The 26,438-nt window shown below is 39.8% G+C and overlaps 1 protein-coding gene across 2 annotated transcripts in view; it reads right to left on the bottom strand.

The window, feature by feature from the left end:
- Window positions 1-26,438, bottom strand: part of ATL1 (atlastin GTPase 1) — a 67,324-nt gene that overhangs the window by 32,903 nt on the left and 7,983 nt on the right. For both annotated transcript variants that reach the window (XM_040969555.1, XM_040969554.1), the window contains exons 2-5: window positions 10,764-11,011; window positions 8,755-8,889; window positions 7,823-7,927; window positions 195-245 (exon numbers count right to left, since the gene is read on the bottom strand). In XM_040969555.1, the coding sequence (XP_040825489.1) occupies window positions 195-245; window positions 7,823-7,927; window positions 8,755-8,889; window positions 10,764-11,011 (539 nt within the window). The remainder of the gene's footprint in view (window positions 1-194; window positions 246-7,822; window positions 7,928-8,754; window positions 8,890-10,763; window positions 11,012-26,438) is intronic.

The raw sequence follows: 26,438 nt of genomic DNA on the forward strand, positions 1-26,438 counted from the left end.
CTGACAGCAAGAAGCTTGAAAGAGGAATTTGAAAATTTAATCATAAAGAACATAACTATGTAGGCCCAGAACGAAAAACCTGTAATAAAGAAAAGCCCTGTTTAGTCGTGTTACTAAAACATTCCTTCAAGTTCTGCTATGCATGTTCAAGAAATTACCAGATACATTGGGAAAAAAAGTATGGATCTTATTACCTGGAGGTGTTGCAGATCATCCTCCTGGACATTTTGAGATAGATTATACACCTTGAATAAGATGTAATCAAAATTAGAAAGTAAGTGACACCATTCTAAGCATTCTCTTTTTTCCAAATTATCAAACTGAACTCTAACATTCCTCTTTAAATGATATAAGACACTGAGGGAGGAGTGCAAAAAACTTTAGAGATAGTAAAGAATGTACAATGATCATAACATTGTTCCAGAAACATAACAGTGCCCCATTTTCTGTTGGAATAATCAAATTACCTTTAAAAATAATAATCCATAGAATAATCATTCTTTCAGGCAATTCTGAACAGTCCACATGGAAATAGGTAGGCTTATTCACAATTATTTATTTCTACATAAAGATTTATAACAAGGAAGTTAGGTTCATAATACCATCCTTATAATTGTAATTCATATATATGAATGCTTCACAGATCACAGTATTAAGATGACTGTCTTTTTTTTAGGTGAAATAAATATCAGCAACTTCAAAGAAAAGTTAAAGATGCCTAATGTTCACATACCCACAGCACACATTGGGTGCTTATTTAAATAACAGATCATTTCCCAGATAATAATAAAAACATCACTACTAAGGACTTAACAGAACCCTTAGTTCCTAAAGTGTTCAAATCAAATATAAATTATGATTAATCAATTTTTAAAAACCAAAGGCAAAGTCAATCTCATTTTAATTGGCTTGTTGCTTTAATTTACCTGTTGATTATGAAGAATTTATTTATTAGGTCCCATTTTAGAAGCTGAGGAAGTAAGCTTTCAAGAGCATCAGTCATAAGTTATAACTGAGACTTTTTACATTCAGCCTAACCTTCCTCTTTCTGTTTACCCCCTCCTCGTTGTCTTACCACATGGAATGCGCTTGTTGCCATCATTCTCAATTTCATATGATATCAGCCTTCACTGTCTCATTCCAATTACTTTGCATTTCAAACCATTTTAAGTGACAATATTTTTTTTTATTGATCTGCTATTTGTAGGCCATTTTCTTCCTGCTCTAAAAATGGCCATAGGACTTTATGCTATGTGTTCAGTGGCTTCTCCAAGGATGTCAGGGATAATTTAGAACAATGACAATAACCTCTTAATGCTTTAAAAAAAGAGAAAGAAATCAGGAAAGGAAGATAAAAACATTTTCGGGGGAGGCCCCAAGATGGCCAACATAGGAGGAAGGCTGTGAGGGAGAGCCCAGTGAGAGAGGGATAGAACGCTACAGAAGCAGCAAACAGGAACAGCAAAGAGCCACAGGGAGAGGTGCGTGAAGTTCCCTGGACAGTGTGGAGCCAATAAGATCCACACAACTCGGAAGAACAACGAGAACAAAACAAAAGGCAGGGAAGACGGCGTCCCGCTGCACACCTGCTGAGTCTCCTTTAAGGGCAGCCCACGGGAGACGCAGCCGACCCAGAGACAAGGAAGCCTGGAGGGATCATCACTGGCAAAGGTCTTCAACAGCAGCAGAGGCAGACTGCAACAGCCTGAGGTTTGGGTGAGTTGGGGAGGGACAGCAGTGGGTCAGCAGCTCCAGGAGCCCGCCCTCCAGGGGCAAGCACAAAGCCTGAGCCTCTTTGGTGCTCCTCTCCCCACCCCTTCCCACGGAGGTTCCAGCTTCTGAGGACACAGAGCAAGTGCCTTGAAACTGCCGAAACTGTGTCTTGGAGGTGGCGCACAGTGGTCCTGTGTGCTGAGGAGGCACAAAGAAAGCGCCCCGAATACTCCCGCGCTGTGTGGACCCGTGCATCTCAGTGCGCAGAAACTACCAGAGTGTCTGGAACCCCCCCACACCCTGCTATCCTGTGGGTGGGCAACACACCAGAAGGGCTCTGAACACCTCCGTACCAGGCTGTGTGGTCCCTCCGCGCAGGAGCCGCTCCCACAGGGTGCCTGGCCCACTCCTTGCCCCTCACCCCGCAGTTCTGTGCTTGGGCGACACACCAGGAGGGCTCTGAAAACTCCCGCGCCGCACTGTGTGGACCTCCGCGCAGGAGTCACTTTCACAGGGTGCCTGGTTCACTCCTTCCCCGCAGTCCCGTGCGAGGGGGTCACACCAGGAGGGCTCTGAACACCCCCACACCTCGCTGTGTGGACTCGCTGCGCAGGAGCCATGCCCAGAAAGTGCCTGGATCACCCCTTGCCCACAATCCTGTGCGTGGGCGACACACCAGGTGGGCTCTGAAAAATCACCTGCAGCGCCATGCTGTGCGGACCCACACAGGAGAAGCTAACAAAGAGCAAGAAACCTCTGGGCCCTGCAGTCCCTGGCACTGAGAAAGCACCTAGAATCTTCCACATCCTGTGGTCCCCGGTGCAGGGGGTGCACCCAGAGAGCACCTTCATCCCCCCATGCCCTGCGGTACCGTACCTGTAGAGGAGGCGCCGAGAGTGTGCCTTGAATCCACGGGGCCTCAGAGGTGGTGCCCTGCAGTCCCGTGCACTGAGGACACACCAAAAGTGCCTTGGATATTCCCATGCCCTGCTACTCCACACCTGCAGGCTCCCATCTCTGCAGGAAAGCACTGAAGACCCCTCAACACACGGGTGCTTTGGCCTCTCCGAAAGACACATCAGCACAATGGGAAGAACTATCAGAGAAAGTAATGATCCAGATGAAAAAGCCAGCACCCCACCAAAAAAAGGGCCAAAAGCCAATATCTATTTCGGAGAAGTGAGATGAAGACATGGAAGCTTTATCAGACAAGAAATTTTAAAAATTAATGATAAAATTCGTCAGAGACAATAAGAAGAAGTGGGAAGACTTCAAAAACCACATAGTCACAGAAATACAACAAGTTAAAAACAAAATTGTTGACCTGGAATTCAAGGTTGAAAATATGACCAACAAAATAAATACAGCAGAGGAAAGGATCTCTGAAACGGAAGACATACAAAATGAAGATACTTAGCTCATTAAACAGCTGGAGACAAGCCTCAGCAAAGCTAATAAAACGATACAAGAAATGAAAGATCATCTTAGAAAATCGAATATTCGGATCATGGGCCTTCCCGAAGGAGAGGAAAGAGAATCAGGAATGCAAATGGTGCTCGATGGAATGGATCATCAAACAAGACCCAACTCTCTGTTGCCTACAAGAAACACATCTAACCAGAAAAGATGCAAAGAAACTGAAAGTGAAGGGATGGAAAAAGATATTTCATGCCAATGGACGAGAAAAAAAGGCTGGGGTAGCGGTCCTAATTTCAGACGAGATAGACTTCAATGTAACTAACATCAAAAGGGATGGGGAAGGTCATTTTATATTGGTGAAAGGAATGATCCATCAAGAAGCAATCACCATCGTTAATGTTTATGCGCCAAATTCCAACGTGCCTAGCTGTGGAGCAATTACTTACAGACTTAAGGGGAGACATAGATATACACACAATATTCATAGGCGATCTCAACACACCTTTAACACCAATGGACAGGTCTACGAAACAAAAACTCAACAAAGAAACAACAGAGCTCACACAAACAATAGAACAACTGGACTTAGTAGACATCTATAGAACTTTTTATCTTAAGGCCACAGACTATACATTTTTCTCAGCGGTGCATGGCACCTTCTCCAGGATCGACCATGTGATAGGACACAAAGCAAATCTAAATAACTTCAAAAAGATTAGAATCATACCATGTACCCTCTCAGACCACCATGGAATGAAACTGGAAATCAACAACTCAAAACACCCCAGGAAATATAGACACTCTTGGAAGTTGAACAATATGCTATTAAACGAACAATGGATCAGAGAAGAAATTAAAGGTGAGATCAAAAAATTTATGGAAACCAATGAAAACTCCAATACAACATTCCAAAACTTGTGGGACATCGCCAAATCAGTGCTAAGGGGTAAACTCATCGCAATTGGAGCCCATGTCAAGGCACAAGAAAGGCGCCAAATACAGGAATTAACCATACACCTCCAGGAACTGGAAAAACAGCAGCAGAAGCACACACAATAGGAAACAAGAAATCATCAAAACAAGGGAGGAGATAAACCAAATAGAAATCAAAAAACTATACACAAAATCAACAAATCAAAAAGTTGGTTTTTTGAGAAAATAAACAAAATAGACACTCCACTGGCCCGACTGACCAAAAAAAAAAAAAAAAAAACAAACAAGAGAAAGCGAGAATCAACAGCATTAAAGATGAAAAAGGCAACATAACAACAGACACTGCAACCATTAAGAAAGTAATTAGAAATTACTACAAAGAACTGTACTCCAATAAATTTGAGGCAAAACTTAGTCCAGAGGCAATAGAAGAATTAAATAAACCCATAACCAAGGCAGAGATTGAAGCAGTCATCAAGGACCTCCCAACAAAGAAAAGCCCAGGCCCAGACGTTTTCACTACAGAATTCTACAAAACATTCCGAACAGAACTAACCCCAATCCTCTACAAACTCTTCAAAACAATAGAGAAGGAAGCAACCCTTCCAAACTCATTCTATGAAGCCAACATTAATCCCAAAACCAGATAGAGAACCATCAGAGAAGGAAAACTATAGACCTATCTCTCTGATGGACATTGATGCTAAAATTCTCAACAAAATCCTAGCCAATAGAATTCAAAAAATCATCAGACAGATCAAGTAGGATTCATCCCTGGAATGCAGGGATGGTTCAACATTCGGAAATCCATAAATGTGATACACCACATCCAAAAACTGAAAAACAAGAACCACATAATAGTATTAATAGATGCAGAAAAAGATTTCGATAAAATCCAACACTTCTTCATGCTAAAAACTCTAACCAAGGTAGGCATAGATGGAAAAATTCACAACATAATCAAAGCAATTTATGAAAAACCCAACGCCAGTATCATACTGAATGGAGAAAAGCTAGAACCCCTCCCACTGAGATCTGGAACAAGACAAGGATGCCCACTATCTCCACTGCTATTCAGCATAGTCCTAGAGGTACTTGCAGAGGCCATAAGACAAGAAAAAGAAATCAAAGGCATACAAATGGGAAACGAAGAAGTCAAGCTTTCACTATATGCAGATGACATGATCCTGTACATAGAAAAACCAGGAGACTCAATACAGAAACTGCTAGAACTTATACGAGAGTTTGGCAGAGTGGCAGGGTACAAAATTAATGAACAAAAATCAACAGCCATAGTGTATGCAAATAACACCAAGATGGAAGAAGATCTAACCAGCAAGATACCATTCAAAATAACAGAGAAAAGTATGAAGTATCTGGGAATAAATCTAACCAAAAGCGTAGGAGAGCTATTCAAAGAAAACTACACACTATTCGAAAAAGAAATTGAGCAAGACCTCAAAAGATGGAATAACATCCCATGCTCCTGGATAGGTAAAATCAATATCATTAAAATGTCTATACTACCAAAAGCAATATATATTTTCAAAGCAATTCCAAAACATTCTTCACGGAACTGGACACAATGATTCAAAAGTTCATCTGGAAGCACAAAAAAACACAAATAGCTAGAACCATCCTAAACAAAAAGAAGTTAGCAAGAGGAATCACAGTTCCGGACCACTGAACATACTATAGAGCAGTGGTTATCAAAACAGCCTGATACTGGCACAAAGACAGAAAAGAAGATCAATGAAACAGAACAGAAACACCAAAAGGGAACCCACACAGATACAGCCAATTGATCTTTGACAAAAAGACCAACAACAGTCCAAGCAAATGGGAAGGCCTCTTCAGTAAATGTTGTTGGGACAACTGGCTGATAGCCTGCAGAAACAAAAAGACCCGCATCTATCACCATACACTAAGATCCAATCTACATGGATAAAAGACTTAAACCTACATCCAGAAACCTTCAAACTCTTGGAAGAAAATGTTGGAAATACCCTGCAAGACCTAGGAGTAGGTCCTGACTTTCTAAGAAGGACACCAAAAGCAATAGCAGTTAAGAACAGAACAAATAAATGGGACCTCATTAAACTAAGAAGCTTCTGTACAGCAAGGGAAACAATCAGCAGAGTAAAAAAGCAGCCCACAGGATGGGAGAAGATCTTTGCGCACTATGTAGGGGATAGAGGGCTAATCTCCAGAATATACAAAGAACTTCAAAACAACCAAAACACCAAAACAAACAAGCCACTCAAGAAATGGGCATGGGAAATGGGCAGACATTTCACAAAGGAACAAGCCCAAATGGCAAACAAACATGAAAAAATGCTCCAGTTCCCTGGCAATAAGGGAAATCCAAATTAAGACATCAATGAGGTACCACCTAACCCCAGTAAGATTGGCCCACATAAAAAAGAACACCAACGACACTTGCTGGCGAGGATGTGGGGAAAAGGGAACCCTACTCTACTGCTGATGAGGCTGCAGGTTGGTACAGCCTTTATGGAAATCAGTATGGAGAACACTTAAACAACTGAAAATCTGCATACCATATGATCCAGCAATAGCACTCCTAGGAATATATCCAAAACACTTGTTTCACGACAAACCGACATGCACCCCTATGTTCATAGCAGCACAATCAGAAATTGCAAAAACATGGAAGCAACCGAAATGCCCATCAGCAGAAGATTGGATAAGAAAGCTTTGGTTCATCTACTCCATGGAATACTACTCAGCTATTTAAAAAAAAACGAAATGCAGTTCTTTGTGGCTAAATGGGCCCAATTGGAAACTATAATGCTAAGGGAAATGAGCGAATCCCAAAAGGTTAGGTACCACATGTTTGCCTTAATTTAACCTGTATTTTTTTTTCTTTTTCTTTTTGAACCTGTCATTGATATTGTCTCAACACATGTGTTTTGAAAAATTGAACTTGCATTATTTTTAACATATTGTTTACTCAATACTATGTCAATCAATTCCATAACACTATATATTGTTGCTGATGTTTTGTTGGGGCTTTTAACTGACCAGGATTTTACTCTGTTAGCTCTGCCTTCAGACCAGAGAAGGTCTCCCCAAGAAGCCGTTAAAGTTATCTGGACAATAAGATGCTGGACTCTATGCTGGGTATGTGCTTGCAATGAAGGAATCTCAACTGAACTTGAACTGTGGTTATGCAGCAGGGTGGAAGAATCCAACATGGGGGGAGGGTTATGGGAGGAGCGGGAGAGATCCCAGTGCCTATAAAACTGTATCACATAATACAATGTTATTAACAATAAAATAAAATTTTAAAAAAACAAACAAAAAACCCATTTTCTACATAGACTTTCACTTTTATAAATGTACATTAAAGTGCTTTAAAAAGATACAAGCACACCTAAATGTTTTTCTATTTGGAAACATTTCCACTACATGAAAAGTGAAGTTTTACATTTATAAATATTGTTTTGCTAAACAGAGTAGGTTGTCCAACTACATGCATATATGATTTGATACTTATTACATAAACAGTATAAATAAAATAATGTGACATTTTCTGATTAAAGCAATTCTAAAATTAATGACTAATCAGAATACAGCAACAAAAACATTTTATTCTTCTAGAAATCACAAGGTACAATAATTAAGGCAAGTAACATTCATGGCTGACCATTTCTTTTCTCAAGCAGATAAAAGCATATATACTGGTAGTTTTTCACTACATAAGCCTCCATCAGAATGGACTGATTGTATATCATACCTGTATTGAACTGATCATTGTGCTAAGAGCAAATACCGTGGCGGAATCTCTCAAAGTCGACTGGCTGTCAAAGGTTCCCTGAGTATCCATCAATAACACTGCAACCTGTGGGCAGGTAGAGTATGAGACTGATATGTTATAGAACATCTTGGCTTGATTACTACAACACTAACACATAAGACATAAAGCAAACTTCTATCAGTTAATACACAATAAGCAATTTCTAACAAATGCCACAAAAGACAGCATTAAGAAACCACTGATTACTATAATGATTTATTTTCACCATCAACCCAGCATAAAAGAAATTAGCAATGAGTAATAATGGAACTCCAACAGTAATGGAACAAAGTATAAACATCAGCTTCCAGATCTGCTACTCTGTTGTCCTCTGGCTTTTTTCTACCCCAGTCACCAGAAAGATAAGCAATGTTCAGCCAATGATGCTACCATTCCTGCCCTTTTAAAAGTTCATGTCAAGGGGCCTGGCGGTGTGGCCTAGTGGCTAAAGTCCTCTCCTCACATGCGCCAGAATCCCATATGGGCGCTGGTTCTATCTCGGTGGCCCCCCTTCCCATCCAGCTCCCTGCTTGTGGCCTGGGAAAGCAGCTGAGGACGGTCCAAAGCCTTGGGACCCTGCACCCGCGTGGGAGACCCGGAGGAGGTTCTGGGTTCCCAGCTTCCGATCAGCGCAGCACCGGCTGTTGCGGTCACTTGGGAAGTGAATTATCGGATAGAAGATCTTCCTCTCTGTCTCTCCTCCTCTCTGTGTATCTGACTTTGTAATAAAAATAAATAAATAAATATTAAAAAAATAAAGTTTATGTCAAACAGCAAAAGGTAGTTTTTCCAAAGAGCACCCTCAAAGCTTCTAAAGAGTGGTGACTGTTGAAAATAAAAAGTCAATTTTACTTAAGAAGTTTAACTCATACCTTTTTGCCATCAAGTTTATTGATAAGGAAAATTTCACTCCATATCTGGATTCCTGTGGTTTCTCGCTCAGATCCACCTCTCCATGAAAAGCCAGTCAGTGGTTCATTGTAATCTCCAACCCAGTCAACTGATTCCTATAAATTAATAAAGTCTAGGATATGGAAGTATATACATGGGTATACAATTTTTCTTTCATCCATTTCATTTCTTCCCTGATTTTAGCCAAAAGGAAACAACATATGTACAGTTACTGCACTGATACAATAACCTTATTTATTCAAAACATGAGTACAGAGGAATAACTACCAGCCACACTTTACCCTAGGTTCGGGGGATACAAAGATGAAAAGACAGGAGGAAGCTCACAACCTGACAGACACACCAACCAATCATTATGATGTAGTATATGCCCAAATGGAATTGTACACAAAGGAAAAATGGAAGTATTAGGAAAAAGGAATGATTTGACATACAATGGACATCACACTTTGGGTAATTTTAAAATCAAACATTTCTTTTGAACTACCTGTCAGGTAAGACTTTCATAGAAGACATGAAGGTTGATCTTAGATTTGAAGAATATTTAGGTATTTTCCTGGTGAACAAACTTGAGGAAGATATTTTAGTGAGGAAGGATAGGTAAGTGTGGGAGAGGAGGGTTGGAAAAGGAAATAAATATTATGTCACAATTTTTACAATTCTTTGGTATGAAGAAGAAATAATCAGGGAAAAAATGGACAAATGGCCAGATTCTGCAAGGCCTTGTCAGGTGCCTATGGGAGCTAGGTTTTCATACTAGGTAGTGGGGAGCTAAGAAGAAGCAAAGTGGATTATCACCCTGTAATGAGTGGAAAATTATTATAAACGAATTGAATGGCTAGTTAGTAAGGAAAGGAGATAAAAGCTATGGAGGATATAAGTAGGACTTATATAAAGCATAAATGGAAGTATTAGGAAAAGGGAATAACTAATGTAAAATAACTATGTAAAATTATGCCTGAGGGCCTAACCCAGGGCCAGGATAGCAGGGAGGAATAAAACTAGTGGGATTCAAGAATCCAAAGGGAGGAGGAAGAGAAGAAATCCTTAAGTGTACAGAGCTTGACAAGTTGAGTAGAAAATATCACTTAAACTTAGTAAGTCATTGGCAGTCCTGGATAATAGTAGCTACACTTAAATTTTTTTCTTTTTTAGAAAAAGTCACTAGCTTTTGGAAGACCTCACTAGGTAGTTCTCAAGTCTAAAAGCTAATATTAACTAAAACACAATTATAAAATATTTTTAAAGGGCAGGCATTTGGTGCAGTGGTTAGGGAAAAATTCGGGATACCCATAGCCCATATCATAGAGTTCAGGGATCAGCTCTGATTCCAACTGTGTGTCATGATCAATCATCTTACTTACCTGAGCAGTAGTAAGCACTAGAACAAGGGCCTGGGTCAGTGCCACTCAAGTTAGAGACCCAAGCTGAGTTCCACTCTCCTGACTTAGGCCTGGCCCATTCCTGGCTATTGTGGGCATCTGAACTCTAAGCAAGCAGATGAAAGAATCTTTCTCTCTCATTTCCTTTCAAATAAATAACAAGATTTACTTTTTAACTGAAAGGTAGGGAAAGCTTTAAAAAGAAACCATAACTAAGGCAAAGAAACTTGGGAAGAGACCACTTGAAATAATTAAATCTGTTTAAACTGGTATAACAGAAAATCTTAATTAGTTATATATTCCTACCTATAAATTTTAGGCTCTTATAAAGAACTCAGATTTGATTCTTTTATTAACTGGCTTCTAACTTGACTCCTGCTTCTTCAATTTAGTTTCCTCTCAGAAACAAATATTTCTAATTGACGTAGACATTTAAGTTATTCTAATATATAGAACCTGTAACAGGGACTTGAGTATAAATATCAGTAAATACATTCTAATAATTTAGGCTAATATGAACACTAATAGGAAACACAAGGGACAGAAGGACAGAAACAAAAGCCTCTTTTCAGATTCCCCTTCCCTACCTGGTTGTACATGTATCTCAGCATGAAGTCCATCAGGAAGGATTTCCCTTTTCTGAACGCTCCAGCAACTGACACGGCGACCACCTCCTTGTCCCTGACGGCCTCAGAGAGGAGGATCCGATTCAGCGCGGCTTCATCCAACTCAAAGGAGTGGTCATCTCTGACAATGAGGACTTGGACTGGTCCTGCCTTTCTCACTGGCTCCTCCTCTTCTGAGCTCCATTCACTTGCCTTTTCTGAAAATCCACCTGTTGAAAAAAGCAAGCGGCATTTACAAATGTCAAGAAATGTTCACACACCTTTCCAACATCTAACACTTAATACAGCCACACAGTGAAACTAGAGATGTTTATTTAAGGACATGTATTATTGTTATTCACATCATATCCCAAAAAAGAGCTTACAATTGGTCTGTTGCTCTTTTCATTAAATCGGACAATTTTCTTTTCTAAGAAAAAAAAAAACAAAACCCCCCAAAAACAACAACAACAACTTCAAGTGCAGAGATCTCTGTTGCTAAGTTAGAAAAAAATCAGGCTGTTTTTGTGGGCTAGTGGATAAAGCCACTGCTCATAATGCTGATGCCATATGGGTGTCAGTTCATGTCCTTGTTGGCCCACTTCACATCCAGTTCCCTGTTAATATACTTGAGAAAACAGCAGAGGATGGCCCAAGTGCCCATGTACCCATGTGGGAGACCTGGAGGAAGCTCCTGTAGCCCAGCTTTGGTGCAGCGCAGCCCTGGTAACAGCAGCCACTTATACAGTGAACCAGTCTCCCTATTGCAATCAAATAATAGTTAGATAACATATAAATGGGTTAATTTGTTTTGTATCAAAGTGGCAGAATGCCAATATATATACTAATTAACTCCTCAGATCAGAAACAAGATCTAGCTGAAAATACACCCTTTAACTGCTTTGGACTGAATGTTTATGTCCCCTGCTCAAGTTCATGCATAAGTCCCTGCTCCCCAACCAGACAGAATCTGTAGAGTGTAATTACAGTTATATTAGGTCATGAGGGTAGAGTGCATAATAAGATTAGTGTCCTTATAAGATGATGGAGGAACTAGAATTTGTTCTCTCTCACATTGGAAGACATAGCAAGGCTACTGCCTGCAAATCAGGAGGAGGGTGGCTTCCCCAAGCTGGAACCCCATTTACCCTACCATTAACTTCATGTTGCCCATTAGATAAGCTTTGTAGCTAGAGAAAACAAGGCAACTGTATCACTAGGCAAAATTGCAAATGCCTTCATTGCTAATTGTAGCCCATCTCTACAAAATAATGCTACTGAAAGACTACACACACAGACACACACACAAGACTAATACAACTAACACAATATTAGCTCTTCATTAATAGAGGTAAACATACCCTAATTCTTCCTAAACACTACTACAAGGCACCTGGAGACCACAGGCCACTTTCTGAAGCCATGAATCAGCAGTTTCTGATAGAAATCGAATGTACTTTTTCCATATAAGTAGCAAATTATTCAGAGTTTTATCAAAAGCCCCTTCTCTTCTCAAGTATTATGTCACGACATCTTCATCCTGAGAGTTTTATGCACACACACACACAAATACACCAACTAGCTTCTAAACTCTGAATTTTAGTCCATTTGCCAGTTTATCTATGTCAGAACCAATATTATATTATCTAATCCAAATAGTTTTATAAAAAGTCACTGTATACAGTACACAAAGTCCCTCTTTTATTATCACTCTTGGCTTTTTTTTAATATTTTATTTATTTGTTTGAAATAAAGAGAGAGAGAGACAGAAAGATATATACAGAGAGACCCTCCATCCACTAGTTAACCAAATGGTTGAAATGACCTGATCTGGACTGGTTTGAAGCCTGGAGCTCGGAATTCTCTTCAGATCTCCTACGTGGGTGCAGAAGCCCAAGGACATGGGTCATCTTTTGCTGCTTTCCTGGATACCCTACCAGGAAACTAGGTTCGAAGTGGAGCAACCAGAACCAGAACTGACACCTTCACGGGATGCTTGTATGACATCTACATGCCTCTATTTTACAATGCTAGCTCCAGTCCTGGATATTTTAACCCTTTCTATATAAATGTTAAAAGTAATGTGTTAACTGAATTCCTATTAAAGTTGTATTAGACTTACAGATTAAATTTAGAAGAAACTAATCCAATTATGATAGTAAAGTTTTTCATCTATAAGCATGGACCACCTGTCCATTTATTCATGTTTTTAATCACCTTCAGTAAGGTTTTTAAAATTTGGGGAAAGGTTAATTTCATTTCTTCCTGGGTAGATGATAGTAGTTGTTGCTACCTGTGACTGGTTTATTGTCTTAAATATAGTTTCCACTTATTGCTTTGGTAAATAACTATAATTGGGCCGAACGCCGTAGCCAGTAGTTAAAGTCCTTGCCTTGTATGCACTGGGGTCCCACATGGGCACCGGTTTGTATCCTGGCTGCCCCACTTCCCATCCAGCTTCCTGCCTAGGAAAGCAGTAAAGGACAGCCTATATAGCCTTGGGACCCTGCAGCCATGTGGGAGACCTGGAATAAGCTCTTGGCCCCTGGCTTCAGACTGGCTCACCTTCAGCCACTGTGGCCACTTGGGTAGTGAACCAGCAGATGGAAGATCTTCCTGTCTCTCCTTTTCTCTGTAAATCTGCCTTTCCAATACAAATAAGAAAAAAACAACTCTATTTGACTTCAAAGTACTGATCTTAATTAGCTAATGTTACATTTCCTATAAATTTTATGTAAATACTTACTTTTGTTTTTAGGTAGAAATAGTTTACAAAATAATGAAAAATTTTGTTCTGATTTTCTAAGTTCAATTATTTCTGCAACTTATATCCTAATATAATGGGATACTCAGTACAAAGGGAGACTGATAGACACATACTGGCTTCAGAAGGCTTAACTTGAGCGTGGCATGATGGCTCAACTGGCTAAGTCCTCCCCATGTGGGCACTGGTTTGTGTCCATGCACAATGTCATAGCAAGCCACTCTTCTCACTGCAGCTCTAGCATCCCATAATGGCACTGATTATGGCCTGGCTACTCCACATTTGACCCAGCTTCCTGCTTATAACCTGGAAAAGCATAAGAACATGACTCAAGTCCTTGGGCCGCTGCACCCCACTGGAGACTGGGCAGAGTTCCTGGCTTAATGTGGCCATCTGGGGAGTAGAGCTGACGACAGATTTCTCTTTCTCTCTGTCTCTCTTCTCTGTAAATCTGCCTTTCAAATAAAAATAAATTAATATTTTAAAAACAAAAAAGAATAAAAATACAAAACAAAGAAAACGAAAGAGAAAACAAAGACAAAGCTAAAAATCAACAAATTAGTACCAGTATTGTGGCTGAGAGAGTTAACCAGGCATCATGGGGTCATCCCATTTAAGTGCAGGTTCCAGTCCCAGCTTTTCCACACCCATCTGTTAATGTACCTGGGAAAGAAGCAAAAGAAGACCCAAGTCCTTGCACCCCCGTCACCCATATGGGAAATTCAGATGGAGGTTCAGACTCCTGGCTTTAGCCTGGCCCGGCCCAGCCCAGTCATTAAAATCATCTGGGGAGTGAACCAGTGGCTGGAAGGTACTTCTCTTTCTCTGTAACCCTGCCTTTAAAACAAATAAATGATGTTTTAAAAAAAGATTTACTTATTATCATTGGAAAATCAGATATACAGAGGGGAGGAAAGACAAAGAGGAAGATCTTCTGTCTGATAATTCACTTCCCAAGTGGCCATGTAGGCAGAGCTGAGACGACCTGAAGCCAGGAGCTTCTTCAGGGTCTCCCAAGGCTTTGGGCCGTCCTCAGCTGCGTTCCCAGGCAGGGAGCTTGATGGGAAGTGGGACCACTAGGACACAAACTGGTGTCCACATGGGATCCTGGTGCATGCAAGGTAAGGACTTTAGTTGCTAGGCTACTATGCCAGCCCATGAATCTTTTGGTTTTTTCCAGGAAAAATTAAAAACTAGACATGGGTGTTTAGCATAGTTGTTAACATGGTGTTTGGGACACCTGTTTCCTATACTGGAGTGTCTGGGGTGAGTCTCAGCTTCTTTGCCTATTAGTTTCCTGCTAGTACATACCTTAAGAGGTATTGGGGGATGGCTAAAATGGTTTGGTCCCTGCCATCCTTGTGGGAGACCCTGACTGTATTTCTAGCTCTTGGGCTCCACCCAGCCCTGCCAAGCTGCAGTGAGCTTTTGGGGGGTAAATCAGCAGAGAGATTCCTCTCTGTGTCTGTCTCCACCTCAATCTTCTGCATAAATAAAAGAGATAAGTAAAAAAATTTTAAATTAATTAGAAATACAGAAGACAAGAAAAAATTAGCAATCTAAGAATGAACAAAGATGAAAGAAAAACCATAGAAATCAAGAATCTTAGATATGAAAAAGGGACCACTATATAACAGATATTTAACAGGTAATATGAAAATTTTATATCAGTAATTTGACAATGTTGATGGAACAGATTAAAAAAAACGTGTAAAAAGTTATATTAGAGGAAACAAATATGAATATTCTTATACCTGGAAAAATTAAAGTAACTTAAAACCTCAATCCAAGTAAAGTCCAGGCTGTTAGGTTTCCTGGTGAAGTCTTCCAAACGTTTGGGAGAAAAAGTGCAGCTCTTACACAAATATTTCTGTAAAGAAAGCATGAGGGACCATTTTCAACTTGTCCTACAGTGGCAGAATGACTGTGATACCAAAAATAACAAGGAGACTTATAAGCCAGAATGTCTCAAGAAGATAAATTCAAATACTGATTCATAACTATGCAATATCTAAGCAATAGATACTATCCTCACTTGTTAAAGTAATCCCCCAATCCTCTGGAATGCTATTAAGCTTCCTCAGGTCCAAATTCTTACATAATAAAACCATTTTGCCAGGCCCGGCGCGGTGGCGCAAGTGGTTAAGGTCCTCGCCTTGCACGCCCGGGATCCCATATGGGCGCCAGTTCTATCCCGGCAGCCCCACTTCCTTCCAGCTCCCTGCCTGTGGCCTGGGAAAGCAGTCGAGGATGGCCCAAAAGCTTTGGGACCCTGCACCTGCATGGGAGACCCAGAAGAGGCTCCTGGCTTCGGATCGGCATAGCATCGGCCGTTGCGCTCACTTGGGGAGTGAATCATCGGATGGAAGATCTTCCTCTCTGTCTCTCCTCTCTGTATATCTGCCTTTCCAATAAAAAAATAATAAAAATAAATCTTAAAAAAAACCACAAAAACCATTTTGCTAAATAAACTTAGTTTAAATTCTCTTAACAATATGGAGATGCTGAAAAGGAAAATGTGAGAAACAGCTCAGAGGCAAACCTGAGGGGAATCAGTGTTTTCCTGAGGCTCGAATGACAGAGCTAGCCCCATGTATCATTTCATCTTTTATATCCTAGACACCTCATGTTCAGTACAGAGGTAGCAACCCAATTCACAGGCATTTGGCATTTAGCTACTGAATTCAGATTTCTAGAGAGTTTTCAAGGTTTCTGAATGAGGAGAATGGGTACTGGTATTGTGGTACAGAGGGTAAAGTTACCTCCTGCACCACCAGTATCCCGTATGGGCACCAACCAGCTCATTTTCCAGCTGCTCCACTTATGATCCAGCTGCCTTTGTCCTGGGAAAAGCAGAAGGCAGCCAAAGCGTATGGGCCCTTGCCACCCTTATAAGAGACTTAGATGAAGCTCCTGGCTCCAGGCTTCAGCCCTGTCCAGTGCTGGCCATTGTGGCCACCTGGAGAGGAGAGTGAACCAATAGATGGCAGGTGTGTGTGTGTGTGTGTGTGTGAGAGAGAGAGAGAGAGAGAGAGAGAGAGAGAGAGAGTTTCCCTCTCTCTTTGTAATTCTGACTTCCTAATAAATAAATTAAAAAAAAAGAATGTGGAGGACAATAATCTTTATTTACTGGACACGTTGTGGGAAGGTAGTTCTAATTGTCTTGGTTGCAAATAGTGCTAAAATGTATACTCAATCTTTCAAATAAAAATGAAATTACATAATACAACAAAACTCTGAGTACACTGGAGCCATTATCGAGAAAAGCATAGAACCTAGGAGATTGTCTCTTGGCAACTACAATGAAAAGGAATATTGCTTTTCCTTAAACTATCATGTATCCCGTAGGACTGAAACAGAATGACAGAAAACATTCCTCTAAATGAGTAATTGAGAATGATCTGCAAAGAAACAGTGAGAGATTTTCTGCAGAAAAGAACAAATGGAGAAACAATTGCAAAAATGCGAGCTCATAAATACCAATCTTATTAAGAACTAAAGCCAAGATATGAGTTGCAATAATATAATTATATAAAATGAAGAGTCTTCAAAAAGTTCATGGAAACTGCTTATTACAAAAAAACTAAGCATGGATTTCAGAATTTATTGGCACCACAACAAAGATACCTGTTAATACCATCTTCGCGTGAACATTTTGCACTAGCCCAACAGATCTCAAAATGCTACAATACTTAGACTGCTGCTGACAATATCCTGATGGGAGAAAGTGGAAGGGAATACTACAGGTCCTATAACATTAGAGCCTTGGAAGAACTAAAGACAATGCTTAGCAATTTAACAGGTTGCTGATCTATATTAACCACAAAAAAATGCATAAAAATTTCAATAAATGTCTCTAGAAAACCAATATCATCATGACAAGGGTGGTGTGTGTGTGTGTAGAAAAATTAACACCTAAGAAAAATACAGATCACTAACAGACGTAAGGGAAGAAGTCCAGTTGTTCTGCAAAATTAAAACGCACTGAATAAAAGGAGAAAATCTGGGCGTGGCATGGTAGCCTAGCGGCTAAAGTCCTCGCCTTGATCATGCTGGGATCCCACACAGGCGGCGGTTCTAATCCTGGCAGCCTCGCTTCCCACCCAGTTCCCTGCCTGTGGCCTGGAAAAGAAGACAAGGATGGCCCAAAGCCTTGGAACCCTGCACCCTTGTGGGAGACCTGGAGGAAATTCCTGGCTCCTGGCTTTGGATCGGCTCAGTTCTAGCTGTTGTGATCACTTGGGGATTGAATCATTGGACAGAAGATCTTCCTCTCTGTCTCTCCAACTCTCTGTATATTTGCCTTTCCAATAAAAATAAATAAATCTTAAAAAAGGAAACAATCTTTCTGGTTATCATAAATAACAAATATTTTACAGGTTATGTATGCAGACAGCACTAGAAACAAAAAGAAAAAAAATGTACCTTTTAATGAAACAATATACTTTCCTGTAATTTATCTTAAGGAAATTACCATGACTATGCACATGTATTTATCAACATGGAGATTCATAACAGCACTGTTTATATAATGACAAACTGGAAACAATCTATACATCTAACTGTAAGCTACTGTAAATAAATTATGTTACAGCTATATTATATAAAATATGCATCCATTGGAAACTGTTATAGAAAAACAATCATTAAAAATGCTCACATGTTTAAATAAGAAGGCATATGGGAAGTATGATTTCAAAAAGAAAAACAAATATTCAATTACAGTAACTGAAAAAAGTTAATTTTAAAAGTACTTGATAGGGGGCCCAGTGTGGCAGCCTAGAGGCTAAAGTGCTCACCTTGCATGTGCCAGGATCCCATATGGGTGCTGGTTCATACCCCGCTGCTCTATTTCTCATCCAGCTCCCTGCTTGTGGCCTGGGAAAGCAGTCGAGGACGACCCAAAGCCTTGGGACCCTGCACCCACATGGGAGACCTGGAAGAAACTCCTGGGTCCTGGCTTTGGATTGGCTCAGCTCCGGCCTTTTTGGCCACTTGGAGCGTGAATCAGCAGATAGAAGACCATCTCTGTCTCTTCTCCTCTCTGTATATCTGACTTTCCAATAAGTAAATATTAAAAAAAAAGATATAACAATTCCACATTTGTGTGCACTTATGTGTGTACATAGATGAAGTGTTTATAAGCTAAGTTGGGCTTAACAGAAGGGGAAATTGCAAAAGCACATTTTTTAAAAAACATAACACAAATCTTTAAAAATATTTATCATATAGCAGCTGTCCAAAATCACAGTATGGAAAACATGAACATTACATTTAATAACAATCTAATGGACACATATAGCATACCATGTGAAAAGACAGGTAACAAAATATATTTCAAGTACAAATGCAATATTTAAAAGAATTTTTAAAGTGTACTATGATGTAAAGCAGGTTTCAACAAGTTCAAAGCATGGATATTCTACAAGCATGAATACTGCCAAATGTGATTATTCAATTTCTTAGAGGCTAGCACTGTGATATAGTGGGTAACACTGCCACCTGTAACACAGGCATCCCAATCGGGTGCCAGCGAGTATCCCGGCTGCTCTACTTCTGTTCCGGCTTCCTGTTAATGGCCTTGGAAAAGCAATGGAAATTGTCCTAATTGTCTGAGTCCCTGCCACCAAAAAGGAAGACCTGGCTGAAGATCCAGGCCCCTGCCTTGGCCTAGTGCTTGCCACTCTGGCCATCTGGGGAGTCAACTAGTAGATAGAAGATCTCTTTCTCTGTCACACTCTCCCTCCTCCTTTGACTTTAAAAGTAAATACATTTTAAACATAAATAAAGAAGAAAATTCCTTAATTAAAATGAAATGAAACAGGGCTCAGCACGGTAGCCTAGTGGCTAAAGTTCTCACCTTACATGTGCCAGGATCCCATATGGGCACCAGTTCATATCCCAGCTACTCCACTTCCCATCCAGCTCCCTGCGTGTGGCCTGGGAAAGCAGTCGAGGATGGCCCAGAGCCTTGGGACCCTGCACCCGTGTGGGAGACCTAGAAGAAGCTCCTGGTTCCTGGCTTCAGGTCAGCTCACCTCTGGCTAATACTGTCACTTGGGGAGTGAACCAGTGGATGGAAGAGCTCTGTCTCTTTTTCTTTCCAATAAATAAATCTTTTAAAATAAAATGACAAAATATTTTTAAAATAAAATTTTTCCAATAAAATAAATAAATCTTTTGTAAAAATGAAATGAAACTAATTATTTTCCTTATTTTCACTTGCATAGTTCATGCGCTGAAAACCCACTAACTCCCATGGCCAACCACAATGGGCAGTGGAATATAGAACACTTTCATCATCAAGAAGGCTACTGCCAGTACACAGCACATTTCTGGCGGAAATAAGATATAACAGAAATACAATTTAGAAAGATTAAATCTTAACTCATATTCTTATGTGGAAGAACAAACCTTTATCAACATTTAAAATACTTACAATGACAAAAAATCTACTACATTTGCACATAAAGGACACAATAAAAATGACATTTACAAAAAACCTATAACCTATTAGAAATATAAGAAAAGCTAAATGCTTGAGCTCAGTAATCAACTTAAGGTAAAAAAAAAATTTTAAATATAGAATAAAGCAAAAAAAAAAAAAAAAGTACCAGAAAAGAGCACACAACAATTAAGGAAAAGAAAAGGAAAATAGAGATTAAACAATATGACACAAATGAAACTAAAACTTATGTTGATTTGATGAAACAGATTTCAAAAAAAGCAAACTATTAAAATTGACTCAAGAAGAAATATAAACCTTTATACATAACCAAAATAAATATTTAATCAATCATTCACAAGTTTGTTACTAAATAAAACAAGAGGTACACACGATTTAAAAGACTAGTTTTCCAAAAATCATTCTAATCTTACAGAGAATAGGAAAATGTAAGGAGAAATCCCCTATGGAGTTCATTTCATAAACTCCATAGAAGTAGTGTTCCTTGACAAAAAAGAAAAGTTGACAAACAGTACAAGAAAGAAAATTTAGTTGTTACATTTTAAGCAAAAGACTAGTAAATATGGCAGCGTGTTTAAAAAGGTAGGAACAGTGACTAAACTGGATTCCTCCCAGAAATCTAAGATAATATTAACATAATCTATTAATATAATTAAACCTATGGACAAACTAAAGACCCCCTCCCAAAAAACATTACTCCAAGACTATAGAAAACTGATAAAATTAAACATCCAGCAATATATTTTTTTAAAATTTCATTTAGGAATAGGGACAAATGGCTTTAACATAATACAGACGAGAAAAAGACTAAGAAGAGTCTGGAAAGAATTCTGGCATCTGCAACGACTCATAGTTTCCAGAAATAAGCTTAAACAGGACTGCAATTAGCTCCAATCTATCTCAATTCTTAGTTAACCATCGGCAGCCCACACCCCATGCCCAGCCCCAAGACAGGCAGCTAAGTGCATGTTCCTGGAGCAGCTTGCATGTAGGTTACAGGAGCCAAAGAGGAGAATAAGCATCCTGTCATATAACTTGGGTTCAGTATTCTGTGCAGATTCAGGTTGGCAGCCCACATAGCACACACATACACAAATACACAAATACACACACACACACACACACACCCCTCCACTATTAAACGTCCCCTTGGGCCAGGTGACACCCAGGGGTTTTAAACCACCAGTTGTCCCGCCACCCCATTTTTTTTTTTCCCAGACATTGAACACTAGGACATTTAAAAGTGAATTCACATACAGAGGGAAATTAATCAATGCAAAAGTCCAGAGAAAGCCACAGAAGAAAACTGAACAATTTACGTACAATTCAGGCTGATCCTTGACACGAAGACAGTTTACAATAAAAACAAAAAAATGAAAGTAAAGCAAACTTTAGGGGATGGAGAGGCTCTGACTTAACACAATTATCAGGTTATTATGACAAAAGTCCTGTTTTCAACAACAACAACAAAAAAAACCAGGAATATAAGAATTTTTTAAAAGAAAAAAAAATTGAAACAAACTGTCCCAGAGAAATACAAGATAGCAGATCTACTAGACAATGGCTTAAAAACAAACAAAACAAAAAACAGATTTGAAAGGCAGAGTTACAGAAAAGGAGAGACAGAGAGAAAACCATAATCCACTGATTGATTCCCAAAATGATTACAAAGGCCGGGCCTGAGTTAGGCTGAAAACTGGAACCTAGGACTTCTTCCAAATCTCCCACGTAAAACACCTTGGGCCGGGCTAGGCACAGTGGCCTAGCAGCTAAAGTCCTCACCTTGCATGCACCAGGATCCCATATTGGCGCTGGTTCTAATTCCAGCAGCCCTGCTTCTCATCCAGCTCCCTGCTTGTGGACTGGGAAAACAGTCAAGGACAGCCCAAGGCCTTGGGACCCTGCACCCACATGAGAGATCTGAAAGAAGTTCCTGGCTCCTGGCTTTGGATTGATCAGTGCAATGTTGGCTGTTGTGGCTACTTGGGGCATGAACCATGAGACAGGCAATCTTCTGTGTCTCTCCTCCTCTCTGTATGTCTGACTTTTGCGATAAAAATAAAATAAATCATGCCCGGCGGCGTGGCCTAGTGGCTAAAGTCCTCGCCTTGAATGCGCCGGATCCCATATGGGCGCCGGTTCTAATCCCGGCAGCTCCACTTCCCATCCAGCTCCCTCCTTGTGGCCTGGGAAAGCAGTTGAAGAAGGCCCAAATCCTTGGGACCCTGCACCCATATGGGAGACCCAGAAGAAGTTCCTGGTTCCTGGCTTCAGATCGGCATAGCATCAGATGTTGTGGTCACTTGGGGAGTGAATCACCGGACAGAAGATCTTCCTCTCTGTCTCTCCTCCTCTCTGTATATCTGACTTTCCAATAAATAAATAAATTTAAAAATAAATAAAATAAAATAAATCTTTAAAAAAAACCGCCACCTTGTGTCATCCTTCATTGTTTTCCCAGGTTTATAAGCAGGAAGCTGGATCAGAAGTAGAGCAGCTGGATATAGATGTTGGTATTGCATATGGAGGCCTAACTTACTATGCCACAACACTGGCTCCTAAAGCATGACTTTATTTTATTTTATTTATTTATTTACTTTTAATTGGAAAGTTAGATTTACAGAGAGAAAAATCTTCCATCTGCTGGTTCACTACCCAAGTGGCGGCAACGGCTGGAGCTAAGCCATTCGGAATCAGGAGGCAAGGGGCTTCTTAGCATTTCCCATACAGGTGCAGGGTCCCAAGGTCCTGGGCCATTCTCTATTGCTTTCCCAGGCCACAGCAGGAAGCCGTATGGGAAGTGGAGCAGCTGAGAGCAGCCCATATGAGATCCCAGCACACACAAGGCAGGCGAGGACTTTAGCCACTAGACTATCATGCACCAGGCCCTAGACAATGATTTTAAAACAGATGTTTCACAGATACTTAAAGAACCAGCAGGAGACAGAATCCTTCCTATTAAAAAAAAAAAAAAGTAGGAACAAAATAGAAATTTCAGTAAAGGAACAGGAAACCTAAAATGTCCAACTCCAAATAAGTTGAACCCAAACAAGCTGGTACTAGGGTACACTAGAATTAAACTGTGAAAGGAAAAGAATAAAGGGGAAATCCTTATCAAGGATTTCCCTATCCTTCATCAAGGAGGATGGCATTGTAGTGCTAGTACCCACAAAGCCAGCACTTTGAGTTTTGCCTGCTTTGCTTCCACTCTGGCTTCCATACAATGCAAAACGGCAGAAGATGGTCCAAATGCTTGGGCCCCTGCCCACCCTAGCGAGATCCCCGGTTGGGGTCCTAGGCTCCTGGTTTGGCCTGACACAGCTGGGCTGTTGCAGAAATTTGGGGAGTAGCCAGCAGATAGAACTGTCTCTAATTCTCTCTGTAACTTGGCCTTTCAAATACTTACATATACTACATATAAATAAATAAATAAATCCCTTTTTAAGAAAACAGAGGTCATCAATAAAATTACCAGCAGTTTCTAATCAGAATTAGAAGCCAGGAGGCAATGAACTGAAGGATTCAAAGTGCTAAAAGAAGAAGGAAGAAAGAAAAACTATAGCTGGCAACATTATCTTTCAAAAAGGGAGAAAAGAGGATGATTACAAATAAACAAAAGCTAAGGAAGTTAATGACTATTACATAGGTCCTGCAATAAATGGTCAAGGAAGTACTGTATGCTAATTAAGTTAATGAAAGTTAGATTAACTTGAAGCTTTATGAAGAAATAAAAATGCAAAGGCAAATATGTGGGCAAACAGAACAGCTAGGAAAGTTTTAGCAACTGTATGTAACTCCATTTTTTGTTTCCTATTTGGTTTAACATGCTAATACATCTTAACATCATTAATCTAAAAGATATTATGATTGTAACTTTGATTTTAACTCAATCTTTTCTACATAATTTACGAAACTAACACATTTTTTAAATTATTAGTTTATTGTGCACTTCTTGGACATACAATGTGTCTCTTTGTCACTAAGAGATAATAGAAATAAATTCTGATATTATATTATACAATAGAGTTACCCTGTACTTAACAACAATTTATTACAGATTTCAGATAGAAGAAATATTCTTATCACAAAGAATACTCATATGATATCTACAATAATCACCCTGACTTACTACACAATGTACACACGTATCAAAACACTACACCGTAGCATGTAAATAGGTAAAACTATATCAATCAAAAACTTTAAAAACAACAAACGGTAGAGACAAATATAATGGAGCAGGATTTTTACATGTTATTGAAACTGAATGAGTTTAACAAATTAGCGTTGCAATTTTAGGGTACTAAATTATAATCCTCATAGTAACCAAAAAAAAGTTGCAAAATATATTTAAAAAATCATGAGGGCATTAAAAGATCGTATTGAAAAAGTGAGCCACTCACATAAGACAGTAATGCAGGAAATAAGGGTGACTAAAACCATAAGACATATGGAAAATAAACAGCAAAATGACAGAAGTCCCTCCTGACCGGTAATCACTTTACATGTAAATAGATTAAACTCTAATAAAAATACAGACATAGGCAGAATAAATAAAACAAAGCATAACAAAACATGATCCAATTATATGTTGTCTAGAAGAAACTAATTTTAGATTCAAAATGAAAGGATGGAGAAAAGTAATTTAGATAAATAGTCACCAAAAGGGAGTGAGTGTGGCTGTACTAAAACCATTGCAAGGTTTTTTTAAAATTTTATTTGGTAAATCAAATGATGCAGTAAGAAACAAAGGCTTGAGGACATTATATTCATAAGTACCTCAAAAAGTTTAAGGAAAATGAAATTGAAATAACTTTATTTAGACACATTTTAAAAAATATTTAGTTTATTATTTGAAAGGCAGAATTAGAACAATGTCTTCCTTTGGTTCACTCCCCAGATCGCCAAAATATCACGGGCTGGGCTAGACTGACATAAAGAGTCAGGGGCCTCTTCCAGGTTTCCCCCGTGCTTGTGGCGACCCAAGCGGTTGGCCCATCCTCTGGTGCTTCCCCTTGTACATTAGCAGGGGGCTGAATGGGAAGTGGATCAGCTGAGATGTGAACTGATGCCTCCATGGGATGCCTGCACTGCAGCTGGTACTTTAACTCACTATGCCATACACTGGCCCTCTAAAAAAATTTTGAACCATGTATTTTTTTCATAAAATGCATTTTTGCTTCACTTAAAAAAAAAAAGATGTTTACTCGAAAGAGTTATATGTAAAGAAAGTGGGAGAGACAGAGAGTCCTTCCATTTGCTGGCTCACCCCTGAAACGCTTACAAAGCCAGAGCTGGGCTGATCTGAGGCTAGGAACCAGGAGCTTTTTCAGGGTTTCCCACGCAGAGGTAGGAGCCCATGTGGAACACACTCCTATACAGAATTATGTTAGGTCACGAATGAAGTCGCTTCACATTTTCCAAAACTGATACAATACAAAGCATTTTATTCTATGACAATGTTCAGAATTAGAAATTAGTAACATAAAGGAAATTGGAGAAATCATAAAATTTCAGGCAATGAACCAACACACATTTAGGTAAACAATGTACCCATTGGATATACCACAAAAGTTAAATACAAATCAAGATCACAGTGTGATACTACAGCACACACATTTAGATGGCTACTATTAAAATAAAATAGAAAAATAACAGCTATTGGCTAAGATGTGGGGAATTGGAAACTTGTAGGGCCAACATTGTGATTCAAATTAAGCAACCAGCAGCATGGCAGTTTGAATTCTGGCTGCTCCACTGTCAAATCAGTTAATGTGTCTGGAAAATCAGCTGAGGACACGCCCAAGAACTCAGGCCCCTGCCACCCATATTGGAGACCTGGATTGAGTTGCTGACTCCTGGCTTTAGTATGGTCCAGTCCCAATGGTTGTGGCCACTTGTAGGATGAGCCACTGGATGGAAAATTTCTCTCTATCTCTGTTTTTCTCTGCCACTCTGCCTTTCAAAACAAAATAGTCTTTAAAAATTGGTACCTGTGGGGCCTGGCGCGGTGGCGCAAGTGGTTAAGGTCCTCGCCTTGCATGCCCGGGATCCCATATGGGCGCCAGTTCTATCCCGGCAGCCCCGCTTCCCTTCCAGCTCCCTGCCTGTGGCCCAGGAAAGCAGTTGAGGATGGCCCAAAGCTTTGGGACCCTGCACCCGCGTGGGAGACCCTAAAGAGGCTCCTGGCTTCGGATCGGCATAGTATTAGCCGTTGCACTCACTTGGGGAGTGAATCATTGGACGGAAGATCTTCCTCTCTGTCTCTCCTCTCTGTATATCTGCCTTTCCAATAAAAAAAAATAATAAAAATAAATCTTTCAGAAAAAAATTGGTACCTGTGTGAATTGTTGGTGAGAATATAAATGATTCAGTTGTTGTGGAAAACAGTATGGCAATCCCTCAAAAAACATTTCTAGAGAATAAC

Source organism: Ochotona curzoniae, unplaced genomic scaffold, assembly GCF_017591425.1.
Source record: "Ochotona curzoniae isolate NIBS_2020 unplaced genomic scaffold, NIBS_Ocur_1.0 scaffold_4701, whole genome shotgun sequence".
In the NCBI taxonomy this organism is placed as follows: domain Eukaryota; kingdom Metazoa; phylum Chordata; class Mammalia; order Lagomorpha; family Ochotonidae; genus Ochotona; species Ochotona curzoniae.